The following is a 24,584-nucleotide window of genomic DNA, read 5'->3' as shown; positions in this document are numbered from 1 at the left end:
GTGTTAACCACTGCTACCGTGCCGCCAGGTTGTCTTATGAGGGAAGGTTAACAGACTGGGCTTGTTTCCACAGGTGTTTAGAAGAGTAAGGGGTGACTTGATTGAAATATATAAGATCCTGAATGTTCTCAACAAGGTGGACATGGAAAGAATGTTTCCTCTTGTTGGTGAATCCAGAACTAGGGGAGCACTGTTTTAAAATTCGGGGTCGTCCTTTTCGGACGCATGAGGAGGAATTGTTTCTCTCAGAGGGTGTTTAGCTTTGGAACTCTGCCTTTATAAGGCTTTGAGGTGGGGGTCACTGAATATTTTTAAGGTGATTGTTGATGGATTCTTGTTAGGCAAGGGAACAGAGTTTCAAAGGTTTGTGCGGGTAGATGGGAATGTGGAACTCAAAATACAAACTGATGAGGAATGATCTTGTTGAATGGCGGAGCAGGCTTGAGGGACCAAACTGCTTCTGCTTCTATTTCGTATATTCGTACGTTCTGGTGTCCGATTCCCAAGATTACGGTCTTGGCTAAAGATTTATCCTATTTAGACAGCACTGACAGAATTTATAAAATCTTTGCACATTTGACTTCTACTGGCCAATTACTCTTGTTCTGCCCTGTCTCAACTATTTCTGACATTTATTTCAAATGCTTTTAAAATCTGCTTCTTTTTAGGTCATGATCCACTTGCCTTTGAATTATTTGTAGATTATCCATTGCTGTCCCATTTTATGCACCCTATTTAAAAATTGTGCCCAGCAAGGTCCATGCTGGTTTGTAATTTTGTTTGTCTAAAATCAATATGCCCATTGTTAAAATCTCTTGAGTGCAACTGTAGGTTTCTTGCAAGAAAAACTGCACAAATTGAGTTAGTTTGTACTAAGATTTGCATTTAAATGACGCTTCCCTCTACCTCAGGACATTCCAAAGAACTTTACAGCCAGTTAAGTACTTCGGAAATGTTGCCACTATTGCAACCCTTGGAAACCATGGCAAATGCACACCAATGTCGCATGACCAGCAATATGACCAAAGCGGCCACGTAAAATACGTTTCCTCAAAGTGGTGTGTGTGTGTTTCCAAAACTTCAAATGGCTGCTATGTTAATTTTGAATAAACATTATTCCACCAGACAAAGAAGCTAATTATGTTATGGTCCTTTGAAGTCTCTTCTTGTCTCCTGTTCCCCACACGTTTTAGAATCCAGTGGACATCCCTGGAGGAGTCTTTGCATTTCTTAATGACTCTTTATAGCCAGCTCTATAGAAACGAGGCTAACGAGGTTTGAATAAACACCAGAAGATACCATACATGCTCATTTCCCATTTGATAATGGCTTTTAAACTCAATGTAAAGATCTGAAAACAGAAGGGTGCCTTTAAAACAGTTGTCCTTAAAATCAGCAATATCATAACTACATATTTGTAACTTCAGACTTTTTTTTTTTTTAAAGTATTTTTATTCAAAGTTTTACCATTTTAATATTTTTCAAAACAAAAACATTACCCCCCCAAATACAATAAATTGTGGCCGCCCCCCCAAACAGTTGACGGTAACTAGCTCTCCAAAATGCAAAATAAACCGAGCCCCTCATTTGCCCCTCTTAGGACAAATTTCACCATCTCAAGATTTAAGAACGCCATTAGACCCCCTAAGCCACACCTAGGCACAGGGTGGAGAAGCTGACCCCCACCACAACAGAACCCACCTGCAAGTGATCAAAGAGGCAGACTTAAACATCTGCCCCCACTCCTATTTGCAACTCTGGCAGGTCCAATACTCCGAATATGGCCCCCAGAGAACCAGGCTCCCACACACAGGATCGCTGACATGGTGCTGAAGAACGACCTCCAAAATTTATCCAACTTCAGGCAGGACAAAACATGTGCACATGATTAGCTGGGCCCTTCCCACACCATTCGCAAGTATCCTCTACCCCCTCAAATAGCCGAGTCATCCTTGATCTTTTCAAATGCGTCCTGTGTACCATCTTCAACTGTGTCAACCCCAGCCTCGTGCACGAGGTTGAGGCATTCACCCTCCGCAGCACCTCACACCACAGTCCCTCCTTTTTTTTTCATAGAATTTTACAGTGCAGAAGGAGGCCATTCGACCCATCGAGTCTGCACCGGCTCTTGGAAAGAGCACCCCACCCAAGGTCAACACCTCCACCCTATCCCCATAACCCAGTAACCCCACCCAACACTAAGGGGAATTTTGGACACTAAATGCAATTTATCATGGCCAATCCACCTAACCTGCACATCTTTGGACTGTGGGAGGAAACTGAAGCACCCGGAGGAAACCCACGCACACACGGGGAGGATGTGCAGACTCCGCACAGACAGTGAGCCAAGCTGGAATCGAACCTGGGACCCTGGAGCTGTGAAGCAATTGTGCTATCCACAATGCTACCGTGCTACCCTCTAGCACAATCCTCAACTCTTCCTCCCACTTGGCCGTAACCCCCTCCATAGACCCCTTATCCTCCTCCAAAATCCTCCCACAAATTGCTGAGAAGACCTCAGCCTCCAACCCCATAACCGACAGGACCTCCTCCAATAATGAGGAGGCACGTGCTATCTGAAAGGTCGGAAAAACCTTTCTAGCAAAGTACCACACCTGCATATATGGAAAACCTTCCTCGCGCAGAAACCTAAACTATCCACAATGCTACCGTGCTGCCCTCTAGCACCATCCTCAACTCTTCCTCCCACTTGGCCGTAACCCCCTCCACAGACCCCTTATCCTCCTCCAAAATCCTCCCACAAATTGCTGAGAAGACCTCAGCCTCCAACCCCATAACCGACAGGACCTCCTCCAATAATGAGGAGGCACGTGCTATCTGAAAGGTCGGAAAAACCTTCCTAGCAAAGTACCACACCTGCATATATGGAAAACCTTCCTCGCGCAGAAACCTAAACTATCCACAATGCTACCGTGCTGCCCTCTAGCACCATCCTCAACTCTTCCTCCCACTTGGCCGTAACCCCCTCCATAGACCCCTTATCCTCCTCCAAAATCCTCCCACAAATTGCTGAGAAGACCTCAGCCTCCAACCCCATAACCGACAGGACCTCCTCCAATAATGAGGAGGCACGTGCTATCTGAAAGGTCGGAAAAACCTTTCTAGCAAAGTACCACACCTGCATATATGGAAAACCTTCCTCGCGCAGAAACCTAAACTTTCCCACTCAACTCCAAGCTTGTGAACTGCCCTTCCAAAAACAAATCTTTCATCTCCTTCACCCCTCTCTTCCCATCCCCGAAACCTTGCATCCATCCTCCCCAGCTCAGTCCATGATTTCCTGGATCGGCATTAGCCTCATAGATTATCATAGAATTTACAGTGCAGAAGGAGGCCATTCGGCCCATCGGGTCTGCACCGGCTCTTGGAAAGAGCACCCTACCCAAGGTCAACACCGCCACCCTCTCCCCATAACCCAGTAACTCCACTCAACACTAAGGGCAATTTTGTACAATAAGGGCAATTTATCATGGCCAATCCACCTAACCTGCACATCTTTGGACTGTGGGAGGAAACCGGAGCACCCGGAGGAAACCCAAGCACACACTGGGAGGATGTGCAGACTCCGTACAGACAGTGAGCCAAGCTGGAATCGAACCTGGGACCCTGGAGCTGTGAAGCAATTGTGCTATCCACAAGGCTACTGTGCTGCCCATAATGCCGAGGCAATCCTCGACCCTGCCCCCAGCCTAAAGTGCTGCCGAAATTGTCTCCAAACCTTCAACGTGGCAACCACCACAGGGCTTCTCGAATACTTTCCTGTTGCAAACGGAAGCAGTGCCGTCACCAGAGCATGCAATCCCGACCCTCTACAAGAACGAAGGGCAGCAGGATAGCACAAGTGATTAGCATTGTGGCTTCATAGCGCCAGGGTCCCAGGTTACATACAAAAGCAGGTCGTCTGCATAGAGCGAGACTCTGTGCCCCATTCCCCCCTCCCGGACCAACCTCTTCCAGCACCTGGAAGCTCTCAGAGCAATTGCTAGCACCAACAACAGTGGGGAGAGGGGGCATCCCTGTCTCATTCCCCGGTGCAGCCTAAAATAGTCCGATGTTGTCCTATTCGTCTGTACACTTGCCACAGGAGCATGATACAGCAACCTGACCCAGTCAATAAAGCCCCGCCCAAATCCGAACCGTCCCAGTATCTCTCATAGATAATCCCATTCTACCCGATGAAAAGCTTTTTCTGCATCCATTGCGATCACTACCTCCACCTCCCTACCTTCCGGGGGCATCATGATCACATTTAACAGCCTTCTTACATTGGCCACCAACTGCCTACCCTTAACAAACCCTGTCTGGTCCTCCCTAATAACGTCCGGAACACAATCGTCAATCCTGGAGGACAAATGTTTGGCCAGCAGTTTGGCGTCCACATTCAACAGGGATATTGGCCTCTAGGACCCACACAGCTCCGGGTTCTTGTCCTGCTTCAGAATCAGCAAAATCGTTGCCTGTGACATCATCGGGGGCAGCACCCCTCTTTCCCTTGCCTCATTGAACATCCTCATCAACACCGGCCCCAATATCCCAGAGAACTTTTAATAAAACTCCACTGGGTACCCGTCCGGCCCCGGGGCTTTACCCGCCTGCATGGCCTTCAGACCCTCCACTATCTCTTCAACCCGATCGGGGCCGCCAGCCTGTCTACCAGCTCCCCGTCCACCTTTAGGAAATTCAGCCCCCCCAAGAAGTGCCTCATCCCCTCCAGCCCCGTAGGGGGTTCTGACCTATACAGCCTACTGTAGAAATCCCTAAACGCCTTATTCACCCCTGCTGAATCTCCAACCAGGTTCCCTTCTCCGTCATTTACTTTCCCTTTCTCCCTGGCTGCCTCCCTCTTTCTAAGCTGCTGTGCAAGCATTCTGCTGGCCTTCTATGCCTATGGATCCTTATACAACAATTTCACCCATGCCACAAACTTAGGCCCAATCCCAAACTTCTCCAACACTAATCAGCTCCACTCCACCTGATCAAATGCCCTGTTGACATCCAATGCCACCAACTCCATTCCTTTTTCTGGAGAAAGCACCACCACAAGCAGTTGGGCACAACAACCGCCGATCCTTAACAAACTCTATCTGATCCTCCCAAATCGCCATCAGATGGCACTCCTCCAACCTCAAAGCTAACACTTTCACCAGTACCTTAGCATCCACATTCTTCAGAGATATGGGCTTACATGACCCACACTCTATCGGATCCGAAATGGATACCTGACTCATTGTTTCTGGCAAGACCCCCCTAACCTTCGCACCCTCTAATTTCTACCAATAGCAGCACCAACGTATCCATAAACTTTTTATAAAATTCCATGGCAAAACCATCCAGCCCCAGTGCTTTACCTGTCTGCATCTTCCCTATCTGCACTACTATCTGTACTACCTGCACTTCTTCCACCCTTACTGACTTTTCCAATTTCACTCTCTTCTCCTCTCCCACCTCTGGGCACTCCAACCAAAAACTCTCTCATATCTGACTGCTCTGACCTATACAGGTCCCTCTTCAAAAACATTGTTCACCTGCTCCGCGTGCACCACCACCATCTCCTCTGTCCCATCTCTGACCCAAACTATCTCCCTCACCACTATTTACCTGTGGATCTGGCCTGCCAACATGAAGCTGGTCTTCTCCCCATGTTCATAAACGACCCCCTCATTCTTCTCAGCTGCTGAACTGCCTTCCCCGTAGACAGAAGATCGAACATTGCCTGTAACTCCTTTCTCCTCACCAGTAGACTCTGATCCGGTCCTCCACGAACCTATCTACTTCCTAAATCTCCTCTATCAACTATTGCCAGTCCTCCTTCTCCTCCTTACCCACCACACCTTAAACAAAATACCCCCCCGCCACCGCTTCAGCCATTCCCATACCACTGATGGTGAAACCTCCCCATTTTGATTAAACCCTATATAATCTTTGATCACCTCCCATTTTTGTACAAATATTTGGGTCCACCAACAGTCCAACATCCAACCTCCATGCCGGGCTCTGGACTGACCCCTTCTCCAGGACCACATCCACCCAATGTGGATCATTGTCTGAGATCACAATCACCGGATGCTCTGCTTTCCTCACCGTGGCTAACCGCACCTTTCCCATTACAAAAAAGTCGATTTGCGAGTACACCTTGTGCACAGGCGAAAAACACGAGTACTGCATGCCCCGTGGATGCAAGAACCTCCACGGGTCCACCCCTCCCATCTCCCTCATCAGCTCAGCCAATGCTTTGCTCCCCCCAATGACTCGGTCAGTGAATGGGGCTGGGACCTGTCCACGTTCGGCACCAACACTGTGTTCCAGTACCCCTCCCGGTATTATTTCATGAGTATCCAAATTCGAAATGGCAGCCAACATTTTCTTCACAAATACTACATCATCCGAATTTGGGGTATATACGCTGCCAAACACCCCCCCCCTCCCCCAAGCACCGTTACCATGCTAATCCGCCACCACCACCTCCATCTGGGACATCACCGTCTTGCCCACAGGAATGGCCCGCCCCTGCCTCCCCGGGCTCTGCTGTCAAATCTGAATGAAACACCTGGCTCACCCAGCTCTTCCGCAGCCTGATCTGGCCCTTCACCTTCACATGGGTCTCCTGCAACGGCACCGCATCAGCTTTCAAACTCTTAAATGCGAGAAAACTCTCACTCACTTCACTGGTCCCCTAGCCTCACATGTTCCATGCCACCGCCCTGACCTGGGGAGGGGTCTCAACCCCAACCGCACCCCTCCTATTTGCCATATCTGATGCTCCAGGTCCTGGCCATCAGACACAGAACCTAGCTCTAGTCACCAGCAACACCATGCCCCTCATTCTTCCCAGAATCCCCCAACCACTTCCTCTCGCAAACCCCTTACCAGTATCACCCCCATCCCTTCCTCAGCCTCATCTGTTCCTTCACCCTCGGATGGGCCTCCTAAACCATCACCACATCGGCTTTCAAACTCTTCAAATGCGAGAAAACTTTCACTCACTTCACCGGTGCCCCCCCACACCCCACCCTTGCACGTTCCATGTTACCATTCTGACCGGGAGCCCCCCCCCCCCCCGTTCCTTTTGTCCACCAGTATCAGTACCCTAGGCCCCACCGATCTGGCGGGACCCATACGATCTCTAGTCGCTGTCAACCCCCACCCCCTTCCCAGAATTCCCCCAACCACTTCCTCTTGCAAACACCTCACCAGTACCGATCCCCTCCCCATACCATTCACACCTTCCAGAGCCATCGAACCTTCCATTCAGGATCCAACAACTGCACCCCCTCCCCCACCTCGCTCCCGTTTACTAGACAATCTGTGCTTGCTAGCGAGGTGGCCCCTGGCAGAGCTCCACCCCCACACAGAAACAAAACCAACACCCAATCCCCTATGCCCAAACCTTCCAAACTCCCCACCCTATAAATCCACAAACCCAACATGAAAAAACACACAAAATTCCAGCCGATCCCTAATCCCAAACCCTCCCTACCCCACCACCACACCAAAAATAAACAACAGCTCCCAAATAACAAGAAAAGTGTAAGATGCATCAAAAAAAAGAGAAGAAAAAGATCAGAGTCAACATCATCAAAGTCCAAACACATCTCCATCCCAGTCCTTCAGTCTTCACGAACTCCTCCGCCGTCGCAAACTTAAAGTCCTTTTTTAAAATAAATTTAAGAGTACCCAATTATTTTTTTTCCAGTTAAGGGGCAATTTAGTGTGGCCAATCTACCTAACCTGCACATTTTTGGGTTGTGGCGGTGAAATCACAGACACGAGTGAATGTGCAGTGACCCAGGGCTAGGATTGAACCCTGGTCATCTGCGCCATAGACAGCAGTGCTAGTCACTGCACCACCGTGCTATCCACAAACTAAAAGTCCTTTGAGTTGTGAGTCACCCTCCGCTTTGCTGGGTAGACCACTCCAAACTTCAGATTGCCACTATACAATGCTGCCTTCATCCGACCAAAGGCCGCCCACCTTCTCGCCAGCTCCACCATAAACCCCCCCCCCCCAAAGATCCTCAAATCCCCCCCCCCCCCCCCCCCCACCCCACCCCAAAGATCCTCAAATTCAGCCTTTGAGACCTGTTGTCCAAATCCTTCACTTTGGCTCACAGCCCTCTCTTACTCTCCACCACCCTCCACAGCTCCTCACCCATCGAGGTGAACTGGTCACTGTGCTGCCACAATGCCTCCTCCACCCCCTTCAACGCCTCTCATTGCTCCTGCACCTCCGTTGATGTCTTAGTCAAAGCAGCCTTTATCGGGGTAAGAGACTCATCTACCCACTCTTTAAGCGAGGTCATCATCTCTGATGCATGCCAAAGTGCTTGGTGAACAGCCATTCAAACTCCCCGCCATCACTTCAGTCAGTTTCTCCACCATAATGGGAGTGGCCCCTGCCATCTTTCCTCCTGTTGGACTCACAGCCACACTCGCCGATGGACTTCTTCTTCTGGAACTTCGACATTCCACAACCTCCTCCGATCTTCCAACACCTAATCATTCAAAAAAAATCCCGCAATAACTGGGTACAAAAAATCCCTAAAAACTGGGCAAAAAGGACCAAAAACCAGAAACTCTAGCAGGAGCCATCCAATGTGTGACATCCACCTACATATCGCCACCGGAAGTCAACTTTAGTCTGATTGTATTTGACGTTGTGATCAGTTAGTCCTCAGCATTCTGCCGAAGCTTCAATCTAAATTTGTTTTCCAGTTTTGTTGTCCGTATAATCCATACGATCCTGACCCTGTCAAAGGCTCTAGTGATGTCCAAGGTTGTAACAAATTGTTTTTTACAGGAGAATACAGGAAAGGACAAAATACTGATCACATAATTTTCTCTCTACACAGCTGAAGCTGACTAGAACTGTTTTATAAGATGGTCAGTCTCTTGCCACATGAATATGTTTGCTGACGTTTAACTATGAAGAGCCTAACTTTGTTGTCCAAACTGGAATTGGCCATTGTTTAAAGACTGCTCTTGTTGATTAGAAGTGCAAAATGGAAAAAATTATAATTGGGCTGGAATACAGTACCGTCTTAGTGACCAGAGTTAGAACAGTCTGGCTTTGTGTGAAATACAAGTGCATATTATGGCCAGGAGACTGATGCAATCCTGAATGTTAATGTTCTAATTAATACACTTTGAATTTGGAGGATTTTTTTTAGTAGCAGCTTTGTGTACTGACAATATTACCCCAGAAATAAATATCCAGGCATTTTCATAAAGATCAAATATGCAAATACTGATTTTATACTCCAGATCCTATCTGCTCGTAGAAATTGCAACAATGAGCCTTGTAAATCATCTCCCAAGTTCCCCTCCGAGTCTCTCGCTGTCCTAACTTGGACATATTTCACTATTCTTTCATCATCACTGGGACAAAATCCCAAAATTCCACAACCTAACAGCACTATAGAGAGCACCTTCACCACATGGGCTACATCAGTTCAAGAAGGCCACTGCCACTTTTCATTGACAATAAATGCTGCCTTTTCAGAACATCCAAATCTGCTGACATCATATTAAAGCACTGTTTTAAAGTATAAAGAATGCAAAGGGATCGTGAAATGTTATGTGATAATGGAAAGTTTTTATTAAAAAAAATTTCAAGTACCCAATTCTATTTTTTTTTCCAATTAAGGGGCAATTTAATGTGGTCAATTTGCCTACCCTGCACATCTTTGGGTTGTGGGGGTGAGACCCACACAAACACGTGAAGAATGTGCATACTCCACAATGACCTGGGACTGGGATTGAACCTGGGTCCTCAGCGCTGTGAGGCAGCAGTGCTAACCACTGCACCACCGTGCCATCCCCTTGATAATGGAATGCTGTGGAGATGCCGGCATTGATAATGGAAAATTACTAAGAAATGCAACACTCTTTTTGAAAAGCCAGACCTGAACCACCTGAGTCTCTAATCATAATTAAATATGCACTCATTAAGGAAATAGCAGAAAATGTCTGGGTACTTAGTGTCACTCTCTGGAATTGAAGTGAATTTTTATACTGAGTTACTACATTTTATTACACAATTAATAGACAAGAGTAGTGTATGTATACGGTCCAAACATAAATGTTTATATATGTTTATTTGCCACTGAAAATTCTCTACCAGAATTACATTCTTTGTAACTGAATTTTGTTTAACATTGGATACATATGGTTTGTGTTACAGGCCATGAAAGGTATTCAAGAACTACTGGACATTGCCAAAGAATCAGTTCCACGAGACCTTTGGGCAAGCACACCCTTAGTGCTAAAAGCTACTGCTGGTTTACGCCTGTTGCCAGGAGTAAAAGCCGAACAATTGTTGGATAAGGTAATTCCAGTGAAGTAACCTTCCTCAGTGATTTGGATCATTTACGTCATAAATGTTTATCGCTTGTTGTGGAGAAGTGAATGATGTTCAACTAGAATCATGACTTTAGGCATTACAAATTAATTCTTTTCATACTTCACTGATTCTCAAAATGGGTATATAAAGTCTTTTGCCCTTTGGATACCCTGAACCTTGCTGTCAGGCATTTTTAAACCAGCTGTGGGATGTGTAGGGAAACTGCCTGTATGACTCACTAGCTTGTTTTTCTCTCCCAGAGCGAATGAGGCATTACATTTATGCTCTGGATTTCCATGAACATTTGGGCAAAACTGGTAGCTTGGTATGTGGAAAATATGTGGCCAAGAGCCCACATCCTGAAACTCTGGAGCCATATTTTGGCATAACATCATGCTATATTAATGTTGCCACTTTGTGTATCTGTGGCATGTTGGTGATGAGTCAGATGATTCTAGAGAGTTACACAATGTGAATGATATCATTAATCACAAATACCCTTACTGTTTCTGTGCTTTCTCTTGTGTCACTCTCTCCCAACTTGATATTCCACCTTTTCTCCGAGCCAGCTGTATGAATGTCCCACACTTTTCACATTGTGTCTATTTCCCTCTTTCCGATTTTCACCTTCGTAAACTTTTTATTTATTTATTTTATTTATTTACTTTTTAAATTTAGAATACCCAATTAATTTTTTCCAATTAAGGGGCAATTTTAGTGTGGCCAATCCACCTAGCCTGCACATCTTTGGGTTGTGGGGGCGAAACCCACGCAAACACGGGGAGAATGTGCAAACTCCACACGGACAGTGACCCAGAGCCGGGATCGAACTTGGTACCTCAGCGCCGTGAGGCAGCAGGGCTAACCCACTGCGCCACCGTGCTGCCCTCACCTTAGTAAACTTAAGGCCAACCAACCTATTTGTTGTGTATGTCTATATGAAAGAAGATTTTTAGTCATGTTTGTGTAAAGTTATTGTTTCCATCTAATTATTTAAGTCTCTCTTCTTGCTGTCATGAGGCTCTCAAATGTGTCCTTTTACTGATGTACTCTACCGCCTTCATTTTCAAGTTTAGGGTGCAGCAAGCTGGGAGATTAAATATTGGACAGGGTGAATTTCTTGAAAAGATACTGTAGCAAAGGTGATATATTGGTGGGGCTGATGGGTTGACAAGGTGTCTGAAATTAGGAAGAGATCATAATAACAATCTTTATTAGTGTCACAAGTAGGTCTACATTAACACTGCAATGAAGTTACTGTGAAAATCCCCTAGTCACCACACTGGCGCCTGTTCTGGTACACTGAGGGAGAATTCAGAATGTCCAATTCATCTAACAAGCACGTCTTTCGGGAATTGTGGGAGGAAACCGGAGCACCCGGAGGAAACCCACGCAGACACTGGGAGAACGTGCAGACTCCGCACAGACAACGACCTCAGCTGGGAATCGAACCCCGGTCCCTGATGCTGTGAAGCAACAGTGCTAACCACTTGCTACCGTGTGCCAGGCTGTGTGAGAGAGTGGGGGGGGGGGGGCCTGTACCTAGGAGTAATCATGGGTGTTTGTTGTGGGAGAGCAGAGGTCTGGGGTGAGATTATTTATTGATCTTTCTCATTACACAAGGAGCAATCTAAAATAGCCTCTTCCCTGGTTGGTTCCACGACGTATGATTCTCGGAAACGTTTTAGAATTCATTCCATGAACTTGCCTGTGAGGCTACTATTGTTGATTTGATTTGATCAGTCCACATGAAAATTAAAGCCCCCATGATTACTGCTTTGGCTTTGTTCAAGATAGTGTAGCTACTGTTTGGGGGCATATGAACCCCCGCCAGTTTATTGCCTCCTGTTATTCTTATCTCCACCCATACTGATTCAACTTCCCGATCTATTATTTATGCTGTACTCTGATCACAAGCACTCTGTGCAACCCAACCCCACAGCCAGCCACCCTAATTACTTTATCGAAACCCTACATACTATGTGTGGGCGGCACGGTAGCACAGTTGGTAGCACTGTTGCTTAGCAGCTCCAGGGTCCCAGGTTCGATTCCCAGCTTGGGTCACTGTCTGTGCGAGTCTGCACGTTTTCCCTGTGTCTGCGTGGGTTTCCTCTGGGTGCTTCGGTTTCCTCCCACAAGTCACGAAAGACATGCTGTTAGGTAATTTGGACATTCTGAATTCTCCCTCTGTGTACCCGAACAGGTGCCGGAATGTGGCGACTAGGAGCTTTTCACAGTAACTTCATTGCAGTGTAAATGTAAGCCTGCTTGTAACAATAAAGATTATTATACATACCCCATGCCTACAGAACAAAGTGGCTGTTATTTTGGCAATGCAAATGGCATTGGTTAGCCTCCGAAGAAATGAATCCATGAGTTAAGGGCTTGTAGTGATTAGCTGCTGTCCATGTGATAAAATAGAAGCCAAACTCAAAAACCGGAGCACTAACCAAATGCCCCACATGGTGCCCCGGTTTCTTTCTAAGAACTCCACTCCCTGATCAAGTGTTCTCCAGCCTTTTGCAGCACTACTCACACAACCATAAGTAAGAATGAAGATTTTTTTTCAGAACATTGGAAATACTTTGGGTTTTTTAAATTTCGGTTGCTGGAAAATTCAAGATGGGGAGCTCAAGGAATGTGATTGAAAAATGAGGGGCAAATAGCTCCCTTTTCTTTCGTAGACTTGAATGACTTTTCATGCTTGAATCCTTGTCCCTTGTAGTTTCTTATAGAAACACAAATACCTTTTTTCCTTGAATTCATACTGTACATACCCATCTCTTCAGTTGTGATTTGGTTGCCATATTATCAATAAGAAATGTGATGCTGAGGATTTCAGTCGACTGGTTGCATAAGCAAGAGGATGATGAGTTAATTGCAGTGTTAACACTGAGAATGTGCTGCAAATCTGGCACTTGATATTGCAGACCAGACTCGTATTTGTCACAGATTCAGAAACATCTTTTTAAAATATCGACGACTAGCATTGCCCTCAGAACAAGCAGGTAAAATAACTGGATTAAGATGGTTAAGAAGGCAAATGGGATAATTGCGTTCATTAACAGTGGAATAGAATATAAGAGCAGGGAAGTTATGATAGAGCTGTATAAAACACTGGTTAGGCCACAGCTGGAAAACTGTGCAGCTCTGGTCACCATGCTAGCAAGGAAGTGATTGCACTAGAGAGGGTGCAGAGGAGATTCACCAGGCTGTTGCCTGGGTTGGAGCATTTCAGCTATCAAGAGAGACTGGATAGGTTGGGGTAGTTTTCCTTGGAGCAGAGAAGACTGAGGGGGGAACCTGATTGAGGGATATACAATTATGAGGGGCATAGATAGGGTGGATGGGAAGGAACGTTTTCCCCTTGGCAGAGGGATCAATAACCGGGGGACATAGATTTAAGGCAAGGGCAGGAGGTTTGGAGGGGATTTGAGGAAAAATGTTTTGACCCAGAGGGTGGTTGGAATCTGAAACTCACTGGCTGAAAGGGTGGTAAAGGCAGGAACCCTCAACATTTAACAAGCATTTAGATGAGTGCTTGAAATGCTATAGCATACAAGCTATGGACCAAGTGCAGGAAAATGGATTTGGAATGGATAGGTGCTTGATGGCTGGCGCAGACATGAGAGTCGAAGGACCTCTTTCTGTGCTCTAAAAACTGATTCTAGGACAGGTTTTCAGTTTAAATATCAACAATGCTGAAAGACTACCTGTGAACAACATCATGGAAGGTCTCAAGATTTAATTAAAAGGCTGCATTTTTTAAGATTGTTGCATATGGACTTATTTAGCACACTGAGCTAAATAGCTGGCTTTTAAAGCAGACCAAGGCAGGCCAGCAGCACGGTTCAATTCCCATACCAGCCTCCCCGAACAGGTGCCAGAATGTGGCAACGAGGGGCTTTTCACAGTAACTTCATTTGAAGCCTACTTGTGACAAGCGATTTTCATTTAATTTCATTCATAATGCTATTAAATGTCATTTGCAGCAATATTATATGAGTAATGAGGTAATTGTGACCACTTTGAAAGCCTTCATATGTTAACTGTACAGGTATTCTTATTGGGAATAGAATATATTAGAATTTTGCATTTTTTTTACAACTATTTTTGATTTTGAAATTGGGCTGAGATTTCAAAGCACTTTTTATGTATATGTACTGATGATTTGTATTTGATTCTGACTATATTCTGCTTTTTATGCGTTTCTTTAAGATTCCACTACACTTAAAATATGAAACTATCTACACATAGGGATTTTTGCAGAAAATCCTTCCATTCTGCTAAAATATGATGTATTTTAATCCTTAAGACTATCAGAGTTCTAATTATCACAGAGCAGGTATAGACATATTTTACTTCTGTCACTACTCTCCTCAAGGCATCCTATTATCAAAATATATGTAGTTATTAGGGTAAATACTATGTAGTCAGTTGCTGCCTGTGACACAGGCAGCAACTGTTAAGGGGCAGCACGGTAGCATTGTGGATAGTACAATTGCTTCACAGCTCCAGGGTCCCAGGTTTGATTCCGGCTTGGGTCACTGTCTGTGCGGAGTCTGCACATCCTCCCCGTGTGTGTGTGGGTTTCCTCCAGGTGCTCCGGTTTCCTCCCACAGTCCAAAGATGTGCAGGTTAGGTGGATTGGCCATGATAAATTGCCCTTAGTGTCCAAAATTCCCCTTAGTGTTGGGTGGGGTTACTGGGTTATGGGGATAGGGTGGGGATGTTAACCTTGGGTAGGGTGCTCTTTCCAAGAGCCGGTGCAGACTCGATGGGCCGAATGGCCTCCTTCTGCACTGTGAATTCTATGAAAAAGTTAGATTCTTGGGTGGATAACTTGGTTGAACGGACTCTAATTTGGTGTACACAATACCTTGTACTGGGTTTATTTCCTGTTAGTCATATATCAAAAAACTGGAACAGAAGTTGTTAGACTAACTAAAGTTAGTTATGTTTAATTAAGTACAATGCATTTACTGAATCCTTTCTCCTAGGTAAAAGAAGTATTTCAGTTGAGCCCTTTCCTAGTAATGAATGGTTGTGTTAGTATCATGGATGGGACTGATGAAGGTAGGATACTGGCTCTTAATCATAACTGCTTCATTTGTATCTAGTCACAAGTCATGTCTGTGTTAAATACTCCCGAAATCAAGTATTATTTTGAGGTGTTTTCTCCACCTCCCTTTTGTCCTTCCCAAATTCATGCACCTCAAATGGCTGTAGTAGAATCCATTGAATTCCTACATTGCAGAAAAAAGTCATTCGGCCCATTGAGTCTGCACTGACCTTCTGAAAGAGCACTTTACCTAGGCTCAACCCTCCGCTCTATCCCCATACCCCACACATTGATCATGGCCAATCTACCTAACCAGCACATCTTTGGACTGAGGAAACCGGAGCACCCAGAGGAAACCCACACAGATATAGAGAGAACATGCAAATTCTACATGGGCCAGAATCGAACCCGGGTCCCTGGCGCTGAGGCAGCAATGCTAACCACTGTGCCACCATGCCGCCCAATGTCAAACAGTATTCTGCACTTATTTCCATCTGCCATGATAACAAATTTTCTACCTTCTCTCATGTTACTCAGCCAGATTCAAACTCTGATCTTGTGTATCGTGTAGAGGGCTAGTGCTGGCTGCCTATTCTGCTGGCAGTGCTAATTCAATAATCCAAGGTGTGAAAAATTTTATTTTTCTGAATTCAGAGGGTCACAATATAATTCTGGATGAAGAAGGTCAGTTATCTAACCTTAGTTCAAAATCTTTTTATTGCCATCCAAATGGCTGTTAAATGATAGCTTGTAAAACTCTTGAGATCACCTCTCCGACCTCTCGCTGCAAATCCTTATAACTAAACTTTGTCTGTAATGCTCACTCTCAGCTCCTGGCCCTGACTTGTCTTTTAGTGTTGCAGCAACTCACTGGCACGTTTCCTATTTATCCATGCTCCCCATTGGTCATCTCGCTGTCCTTCCTCATATCCATCTCCAAAACATTATATGTTAGCTGTCATTGACAGGCTTTCTTAAAACAAAAATGAAAAGAGTTCTTTTTTTTTAAGTGAGACTCACATACAGGAAAGGGAGGACATGGAGGGAAGGAGAGTTTAGCATTAGGAAAATAGGATGAGGCAAAAGCTTTGGTACCTCAAGTTTCTCATAACTTTCTGCCATTATCTGTGAGTTGAACCCACTGAGTATAAGCCTTGAGCATAAGCCAAATCATTTCACTTAGATCTTGGATCAGAGATCAGTGAGATTTGCTGGAATGTTACCAGAGATGGGGGAAACAACAGAAACTGGGAATTTTCACCTTAGAGGATACAAGGTTTAAGGGCAGATTCGATGGAGTTGTTCAAAGAGTTCACCAGTTTCCACTGATAGAGGGGGGTCAGTAACCAGAGAATGCAGATTTAAGATAATTGGCAAAAGAGCCAGGTGAGAGATCAGTATTTTTTGTACAGTTGTCAATATCTTGAATGTACTGTTTGAAAGGGCAGTCAAAGGAGATTCAATAAGAGCTTCCAAAATGGATAAATACTTGAAGGTGAGCATTTTGCAGGATTATAGGGAAAGGAAAAATGAATGGGGCTAATTGTATAAGTTCAAAAAGCTGACACAAACACTGTGGGTTGAGTGATATCTGCTGTATTCTCTGATTCTGTGATGTGAGATAAATTTAATTTTCATATTTAAAGGCACTTATCACTTCTGTTCCCAACCAACCCGTAAAACTTTGTGTATTGAATTTTCGCACCTTGGTGTAAGTTCATGCCTTTGCCACCAGCGGTTTTCATATTAGTAAATGCTAAATACTCTTACTGATTAAATGCCTTGTAATTGCAGGTATTTCTGCTTGGATTACTGTCAACTTTTTAATAGGTAAGTAACAGTCTGTAGAGAGTTTCAATTGGATAATGATACAAATAGTTGCATGTTCTACAGAATTGCGATGCATTGAAATATTAATTTTACTAATTCAATCGGCGCCAGGTTTTAACTTTAACACATAAAAGTAGCTTCTGTTCAATTTTACAGCAGTAACCCAACTGCTTCCAGCTGCAAATCCCACGACTGCACCGGCAATAGCCTTAAAGGACCAGACCAGATCAGCAGCTCAATATTGTAATCAATTCCCATATTACCGGTAAACACTGCCACAAGAGACCTACTTGTTTTCTATTTATAATGTATTAAATGTGCTCTGTAAATCATGCGCTCTTTATTTGGGCAACACCATTCCAGTCACACCACCTCTGCATGGCACAATTTCTTTCCACTCACTTCCAATTTCCCACCATTGCATATTTAATAGAATGATTTTCTTAATTTTTCCAGTTTCTCTCTTCCACATTTTTGAACCTCTCCCTCTCTCTGGTAAATTATTGGTCCAGAGAGTGTCTCCTAATCCCCCTCTGCCTATCCATCCCTATCCTAATGGTCTCTTCACTGCCTGGCATCATGCATGCTGTTTTAGACAGCCAGTTCCCTGAGATGGAGGCCACATCAAGATTACCACAAACTTTTCCTTTCCCACCTGAGTGTGACTCCATGGACCCATTCTGCCTTTCGTGCCTGCAGCAATACTTCTCATCTGAATGTTCCACTGAATTAAATTGTGCGGTTAGTTGCCTATCATCTTTTGGGCTCAGAGTAGCCGCCAGTGAGTTTAACAGACTTGTTGTTTGCAGAAAGGAGGGTACCTCCTCTTTGTTTTCTGGCAGGAATTTGCATTTTATTGAGCAGAGAAATGTCCAACAATTATAATTTAATCTCTCTCTGATCCAAAGACAACCCTACACTCCCCAACCTCGCGAGGAAGTACGTAATGGATTGCTTTCAGGGGGCTAGGCCTGGTTAACAGTTGCACATCTGACTACTTCAGCCTCCAAATTACCTGAGAAAGATACCCATGGCGACTGGCTAGTCTTTACATAATTACACAATTCATTTTTATATTGAAAGGCAGTTTATCAAATGGTGCATTTATTTATTTGACTTGTTCATGGGTTGTGGGCATCACTGGCTAGAGCAGCATTTATTGCCCTTGAGAAAGTGCTGGTGTGCTTCCTTCTTGAATCGTAGTCCATGTGGTGTAGCTTCACCCATAGTGCTGTTGTTTCAATACCTTCCTCCATATGATGAATTTTCAGTGTTCATTGTAACTTATTCCTTACAGATAGCCTACAAGGGTCAAAGCACAATACTGCTGGAATACTTGATCTTGGAGGAGGTTCTACCCAGGTCACATTTTTGCCTCACAGTGAGGTAAGTTTATTATCTCTCTCTCCTTCCACCACCACCATCACCCCCCCCCCCCCCCCCCCCCAAATAAATTAATCTTCCGACTACTTTCAGCTTTCTCCTTTATCTTTCTCTGCTGTAAGATCAGTTCCATGAGCATTAATTAATATTTAGTACTTCATTTTAGATGACACCCGATGGTTGCGGTAAGCCATCCAGGGCATTGCTCTGGAGTCTATCCAATACCTATGTGGTTAGGCCAATGATTCATAATGACTAAAGGAGTCACATTTTGATTTAGCTACAGGATGGTTTATGTACTGAAGTCGATACACCCTTCTGTAAAAATTATTAATCAGTGGCCCTAGCAGAATGGATAGAGTTTATGATGAGGAAGGTCACATAAACTTGGCTTGTACTCCCTAGGAGTTTAGGACAACATCAACCTGCATTTCTGTAGGATTTTAATATAGTTTCAAGGCACTTGCAGGCGCATTAGCAAGCAGGATCTCACACTGAACCATGTAAGGAGATGGTGGGACAGAACAGAAAGGTTGTAAGGATAGTCTGAAAGGAATAGAATGGTGTTGAGGTTTATGGTAGGAATTCCAAAGTGTCGGCCCAACACAGCCAAATTCGTAGCCACTAATGTTAGAGCAAGAGGCCAGAATTGAAGGAGTGCAGGGACCCAAGTTCTATAAGGTTACAGAAATGAGGGGGCAAGTCCTTGGACGCATTTGATAACCAGGCTGATAATTTTAAAATTGCGACATTGCTGCATCACTGTAGATGAATGGAACTTGGTGCTAGAAAGGATGCAAACATGCACACAAACATATAAATTAGGAGCAAGAGTAGGCCCCTCGAGCTTTTTCTGACATTCAATAAGATCATGGTTGATCTGATTTTAACCTCTACTCCAAAGTTTTTTTTTTAAATTTAAGAGTACCCAATTATTATTTTTTCCAAATTTTTTTAGGGGCAATTTAGCCTGGCCAATCCACCTAACCTGCAAATCTTTGAGTTGTGGGGGTGAAACCCACACAGACACAGGGAGAATGTGCAAACTCCACACAGACAGTGACCCAGAGCAGGGATCGAACCCAGGTCCTCAGCGCCATAGGCAGCAGTGCCAACCACTGTCTCACCGTGCCGCCCTGTACTCCTCATTTATGCCTAACCCTGATGACCTTTTATCCCCTTGCTTATCAAGAATCTTATTTAGCTCTGCCTTAAATATATTCAAAGACTGTCACTGTCTTTTCAGAAAGAGAATTCTAAACACTCATGACACTCTGGCGGAAACAATTTTTCTCATCTGTCTTAAATGGACGATCCCAGCGCCAAATTCTCAAGAGGCACCATCCTCTCCGCATCCTGTCAAGATCCCTGAGAATCTTATGTTTCAATTAAATTGCCTCTTCAAAGCTTCAGTGGATAGAAGCCCAGCCTGTCCAGCCTTTCCTCATAAAACAACCTGCCCATTCCTGGTATTAATCAAGTAAACTCCTGAACTGCTTCCAATGCGTTTACAGCCTTCCTTAAATAAGGAGACCAATACTGTACACAGTACTCCAGATGTGGCCTCACCAATGCCATGTATAACTGAAGCAGAGCCTCCCTACATTTGTATTCAATTCCCTTCTTAATAAACAATAACATTCTATTATGTATTCATGTTGAATACAGAGAACGGGCAGGACGGCAGAGTTAAGGCCAGGATGGGATCAGCCATGATCAAATGGCAGAGCAGGCCAAATGGCCTTATTCTGCTCCTAAATTTTAAAATATGTTTTTCCAATTAGGATCAATTTGGCGTGGTCAATTCACCTACCCTACACATCTGTGTGGGTTGTGGGGGTGAGACCTACGCAGACACTGGGAGAATGTGCAAACTCCACATGGACAATGACTCGGGGCCGGGATCAAACCCGGGTCCTTTGGGGCCGAGAGTCAGCAGTGGTAACCACTGCACCACCGAACCGCCCATATATTATGAACTTATAATATTGTGGATGTTGGAAATAGAGTAATATGGACTCACAATGTTAACTCTGTTTCTCTCCACCGATGCTGCCATTCCTGCTGAGTTTTTGCTGCATTTTCTGAGTTTTTTTTTAGTGATTCATGCACTAGGACATCCCAATTTCCTCTGCATCACTGAACTCTGCAATCTCTCACCATTTAGATAATGAACTGTTGTTCGTTCAACTTGCCAAAATTGACAATTTCACATTTCCCACATTATACTCAATTTGCCAGATCTTTTCCCACTCACCTAGTCCATCTATATCCTTTTGTAGCCTCCTTATGTTCTCTTCACAACTCATTTTTCTACCTATCTTTGTATCAAGGGGCCTTGTGGCACAGTGTTAGCACTTCTATCGCTGGACCAGAGTTGTTGGCCATGGAAGGAGTGTTCAAGGTTCCAAGGGCTGATAATCAGCCCAGAGGTAATTTCACCACTTCCCCCAATATTGCGCAAACAAAAACGTACATGGGTCTAAAGATACGCGAACAACAACCCACCTTTGTGTCATTTCGCAACCATAGCTTTGGTTCCTTCATCCAAATCATTTATACAAACTGTAAAAAAGGTGAGGCCCCAGGAGTCTAATGGTATCAAAAGCTTCTAACATTTTCCCTGTGACCGATGTTAAGTTAACTAGCCTGTATTTTCCTGCTTTCTGCCTCCCTCCCTTTTTGAATAAGAGGCGTCCAGGTCCACGGATCACTGAACGTGGCATCGCAGGTGGATAAGGGCTGCACGGTAGCACAGTGCTTAGCACTGTTGTTTCACAGCGCCAGGGACCTGGGTTCAATTCCCGGCTTGGGTCACTTTCTGTGCGGAGTCTGCATGTTCTCCCCGTGTCTGCGTGGGTTTCCTCCGGATGCTCTGGTTTCCTCCCACAAATCCCGAAAGACGTGCTTGTTAAGTGAATTGGACATTCTGAATTTTCCCTCAGTGTTTTTCACAGTAACTTCATTGCAGTGTAATGTAAGCCTACTTGTGACACTAATAAAGATTATTATATTATTATTAAGGTAGTCAAGAAGGCATATGGTGTGCTTGCCTTCATTGGTCAGGGCATTAAGTATAAAAATTGGCAAGTCCCTTTGCCTCCCTGGTGGCCGGAGACGGGTTTTGCTGGGATGGAGGGACTCGGAGTATCCAAAGTCGGGGGTTTGAGTCAGTGACATGGCAGGGTTTCTTAAGCTAGAGAAGATTAAGTTCGCCTTAAGGGGTTCGTTACAGGGGTTCGCTGGAGGTGGCAGCCGTTCATCCACTTCAAGGAAAATTGACCGTCAGCCAGGGGGGGGGCGGTGGAGGTGGAGGTGGAGGTGGAGGTGGAGGTGGAGGTGGAGGTGGAGGTGGAGGTGGAGGTGGAGGTGGAGGTGGAGAAAGGGGAGGCATGGAACTAACCACTTCTTTTAAAACCCAAGGATGATTCCATCAGGACCTGGAAACTTGTCAGCCTGCAATTTGCTAAGTACAACTTCATTGGCATTTAAATGTTCTTGAGTTCCTCCCTTTCCAATTCTTGATTTACAGGAATGTTTTTATTTATAAATCTTTTTATTCTCCTCATTTTCATCAATAAACAACCAAAGAAAAAATAAACAAAAACAAATTCAATAACAATGCCCCACACACAAACCGCACTCCGCTTAATATACAGACCTAAACATCCACCCGTATATTCCAGGTTAAAAAAAAAAAGACCCAAATTAACAATAAATCCATAAACAGTGTAAACAAAAACAACAAAAACTGCCCCCCCCCAATGTTCAATAGCAACCAATTCTCGGAAGTGCATAATAAACAGCCCATGAATTGTGAAACCCTTCCTCCATCACCTTCAGCTGAGACTTCACCTTCCCGAGAGTCAAAGAAATTCAAGTAGCCCCCCCCCCCCCGAGCTAGGTAGTGTGGAGGCACCTGTCCAGGCTTCACTCCCCCCCCCCCCCCCCCCCCCCCCCAAACCCAATCCCAGGAAAAACAAAGAAATCCCCTTCAACAGACAACTTCAGTGTAAAAACCCACAAACCCCAAAGAGCCATCATTGCAAAAGAAGATCCCAACTCCTACCTTTCCAAATAGGCAACTTCAACTCATTTAGCACATATAACGACATGTGATTAGAAATAGAGCTACATACACTCCTTCACCCCCTTACCCTCTGTCCAAGACCAATCCTCAGTCCCATTTCTCACTTCTGCCCAGTCCTTCTGCCTTCACAAATGCCTCCGCCGCTTTCATCGTCTCGAAATAAAAGTCTTTGGAGTTGTATGTCACCCTCAACTTAGTTGGATACACTATGCCGAATCGCACACTGCTTTCATACAATGGCATCTTCACTCGGCCTCCTTGCCAATTCCACAGTAAAGTTCTGGTATACAAATACCAACTCCAGCCCACTGCATCTCCTGCTTCTGGTTCGGCCAACTCAGGACCGTCTCCTTCATACAGTACATACGGAAACAAATAATCACTGCTCTTGGTGGCCCATTCACCTTTGGTTTAGACCTCCACAGCCTATGAGCCCGATCCAGTTCATACCGGGAGGGATTTTCTCCCTCCTCAACAGCTCCGCAAAATACTCCGTCGGCCTCGGGCCCTCCACCCCTTTGGGCAGACCCACAATGCTCAGACTTTGCTGCCTAGTTTTGTTTTCCAGAAACCTGGCTCTACCTTGGCTCGCAGACCTTTGTTGGCCTCCACCACACTCTGCAGCTCCTTCCCCACCGAGGTGAGCTGATCGCTGTGACGCGACAAGGCCTCCTCCACTCCCTTCAGTTTCTCTCCCTGCTCCCGCACCTCAGCCGATGTCCTCGACACAGCTGCTTTCACCGGGGCAATCGCCTCTTCCACCAACACCTTCAATCCTGCCATCATCTCCTTCCTCACTACCTCCATGTGCTTTGCGAACTGTTATTCAAGTTCCAAAGGCATCACCTCGGTCCCACCCAGCGACCCAGTCTCTGATATCCTTCCAGTTGCCAAGCAGACCCTTCCACTCGACAGTGAACCTTCACTCACCCCTTTCTTAATGGCAGCTTCCCTTTGGGTTTTGGACATCCTTCCTTGTGTCTTCCTGCACTTATTTAACAAAAAATTGCTCTTGGGACCGGGCATTACATTCTAAAAATCCAACCTAGAGCAGGAACTATCCAACGTGTGACCTCCTCCTACATGCCACCACCGCAAGTCCCCGATTTAACAGGAATGTTACTTGATATGGCAGAATTTTAGCTGAGCTTATAAAGGGAAGATAGAAGCTAATTGGGAGAGTATTGGAACAGTCTAATGGCAGCAAAGCCATGGACAAGGCTATTAGCATCATGTGAGCTGAAGCAGAGGTGGAGCCGGGTGATGTTCGAGGTGAAGGTAGTCGGTCTTATAATGGAGTCGATATTTATTGGTAGCACATCCTTTTAAAAAAAAAATATATATATATTTTATTCCAAACACAATCAATAATACAAACAGCTAACAATCAAATACCATGGGTTTTCAAACAATTTGTCATTTTCCTCTTTTTCTCGCCTAAACTACCACAACATCCCTTCCCAAATGACCCCCTTCCCAAATGACCCCCTACCCTATCCACTGGCGACAAACAGATCCTCAACTAGAGACAGAAAGAGCCTCCATCTTATGTAGAACCCCTCCTTTCGACCCTCCAATTGTAAAAATTCCACCAAATCACCCAACCACACCAATACCTTTGGTGGCGCGAGCGACCTCCAACCCAGTAATATTCGCCTTTTCTGTCTTATCTCCTCCCATTTCCATCAACCACCCATAAAAGCCCTCGGCCATAAAAATCCTCCCTCCACCTATCCTTCACCTGCTACATTTCTTCCCCCTCTTCCTCCTCCTCAGCTTCTCCTGTGCTCTACTGCCCTCGCCCCTTCCTCCCTGCATTTTGGCTCCCAGGTTCAGAGCGAGGTGGTACAGTCCCGTGC

General features: G+C 45.1%; 1 protein-coding gene across 1 annotated transcript in view; it reads left to right on the top strand.

The window, feature by feature from the left end:
• Nucleotides 1-24,584, top strand: part of entpd6 (ectonucleoside triphosphate diphosphohydrolase 6) — a 78,091-nt gene that overhangs the window by 8,099 nt on the left and 45,408 nt on the right. Inside the window, exons 3-6 of the mRNA XM_072503526.1 lie at nt 10,202-10,345; nt 15,361-15,436; nt 17,217-17,252; nt 18,550-18,638. Coding sequence (XP_072359627.1) covers nt 10,202-10,345; nt 15,361-15,436; nt 17,217-17,252; nt 18,550-18,638 — 345 coding nt within the window. The remainder of the gene's footprint in view (nt 1-10,201; nt 10,346-15,360; nt 15,437-17,216; nt 17,253-18,549; nt 18,639-24,584) is intronic.

This window comes from Scyliorhinus torazame, chromosome 1 (assembly GCF_047496885.1).
Source record: "Scyliorhinus torazame isolate Kashiwa2021f chromosome 1, sScyTor2.1, whole genome shotgun sequence".
Lineage (NCBI taxonomy): Eukaryota > Metazoa > Chordata > Chondrichthyes > Carcharhiniformes > Scyliorhinidae > Scyliorhinus > Scyliorhinus torazame.
Note: the sequence above shows the minus strand (reverse complement) of the source record. Positions and strands in the feature narration are given on the sequence as shown.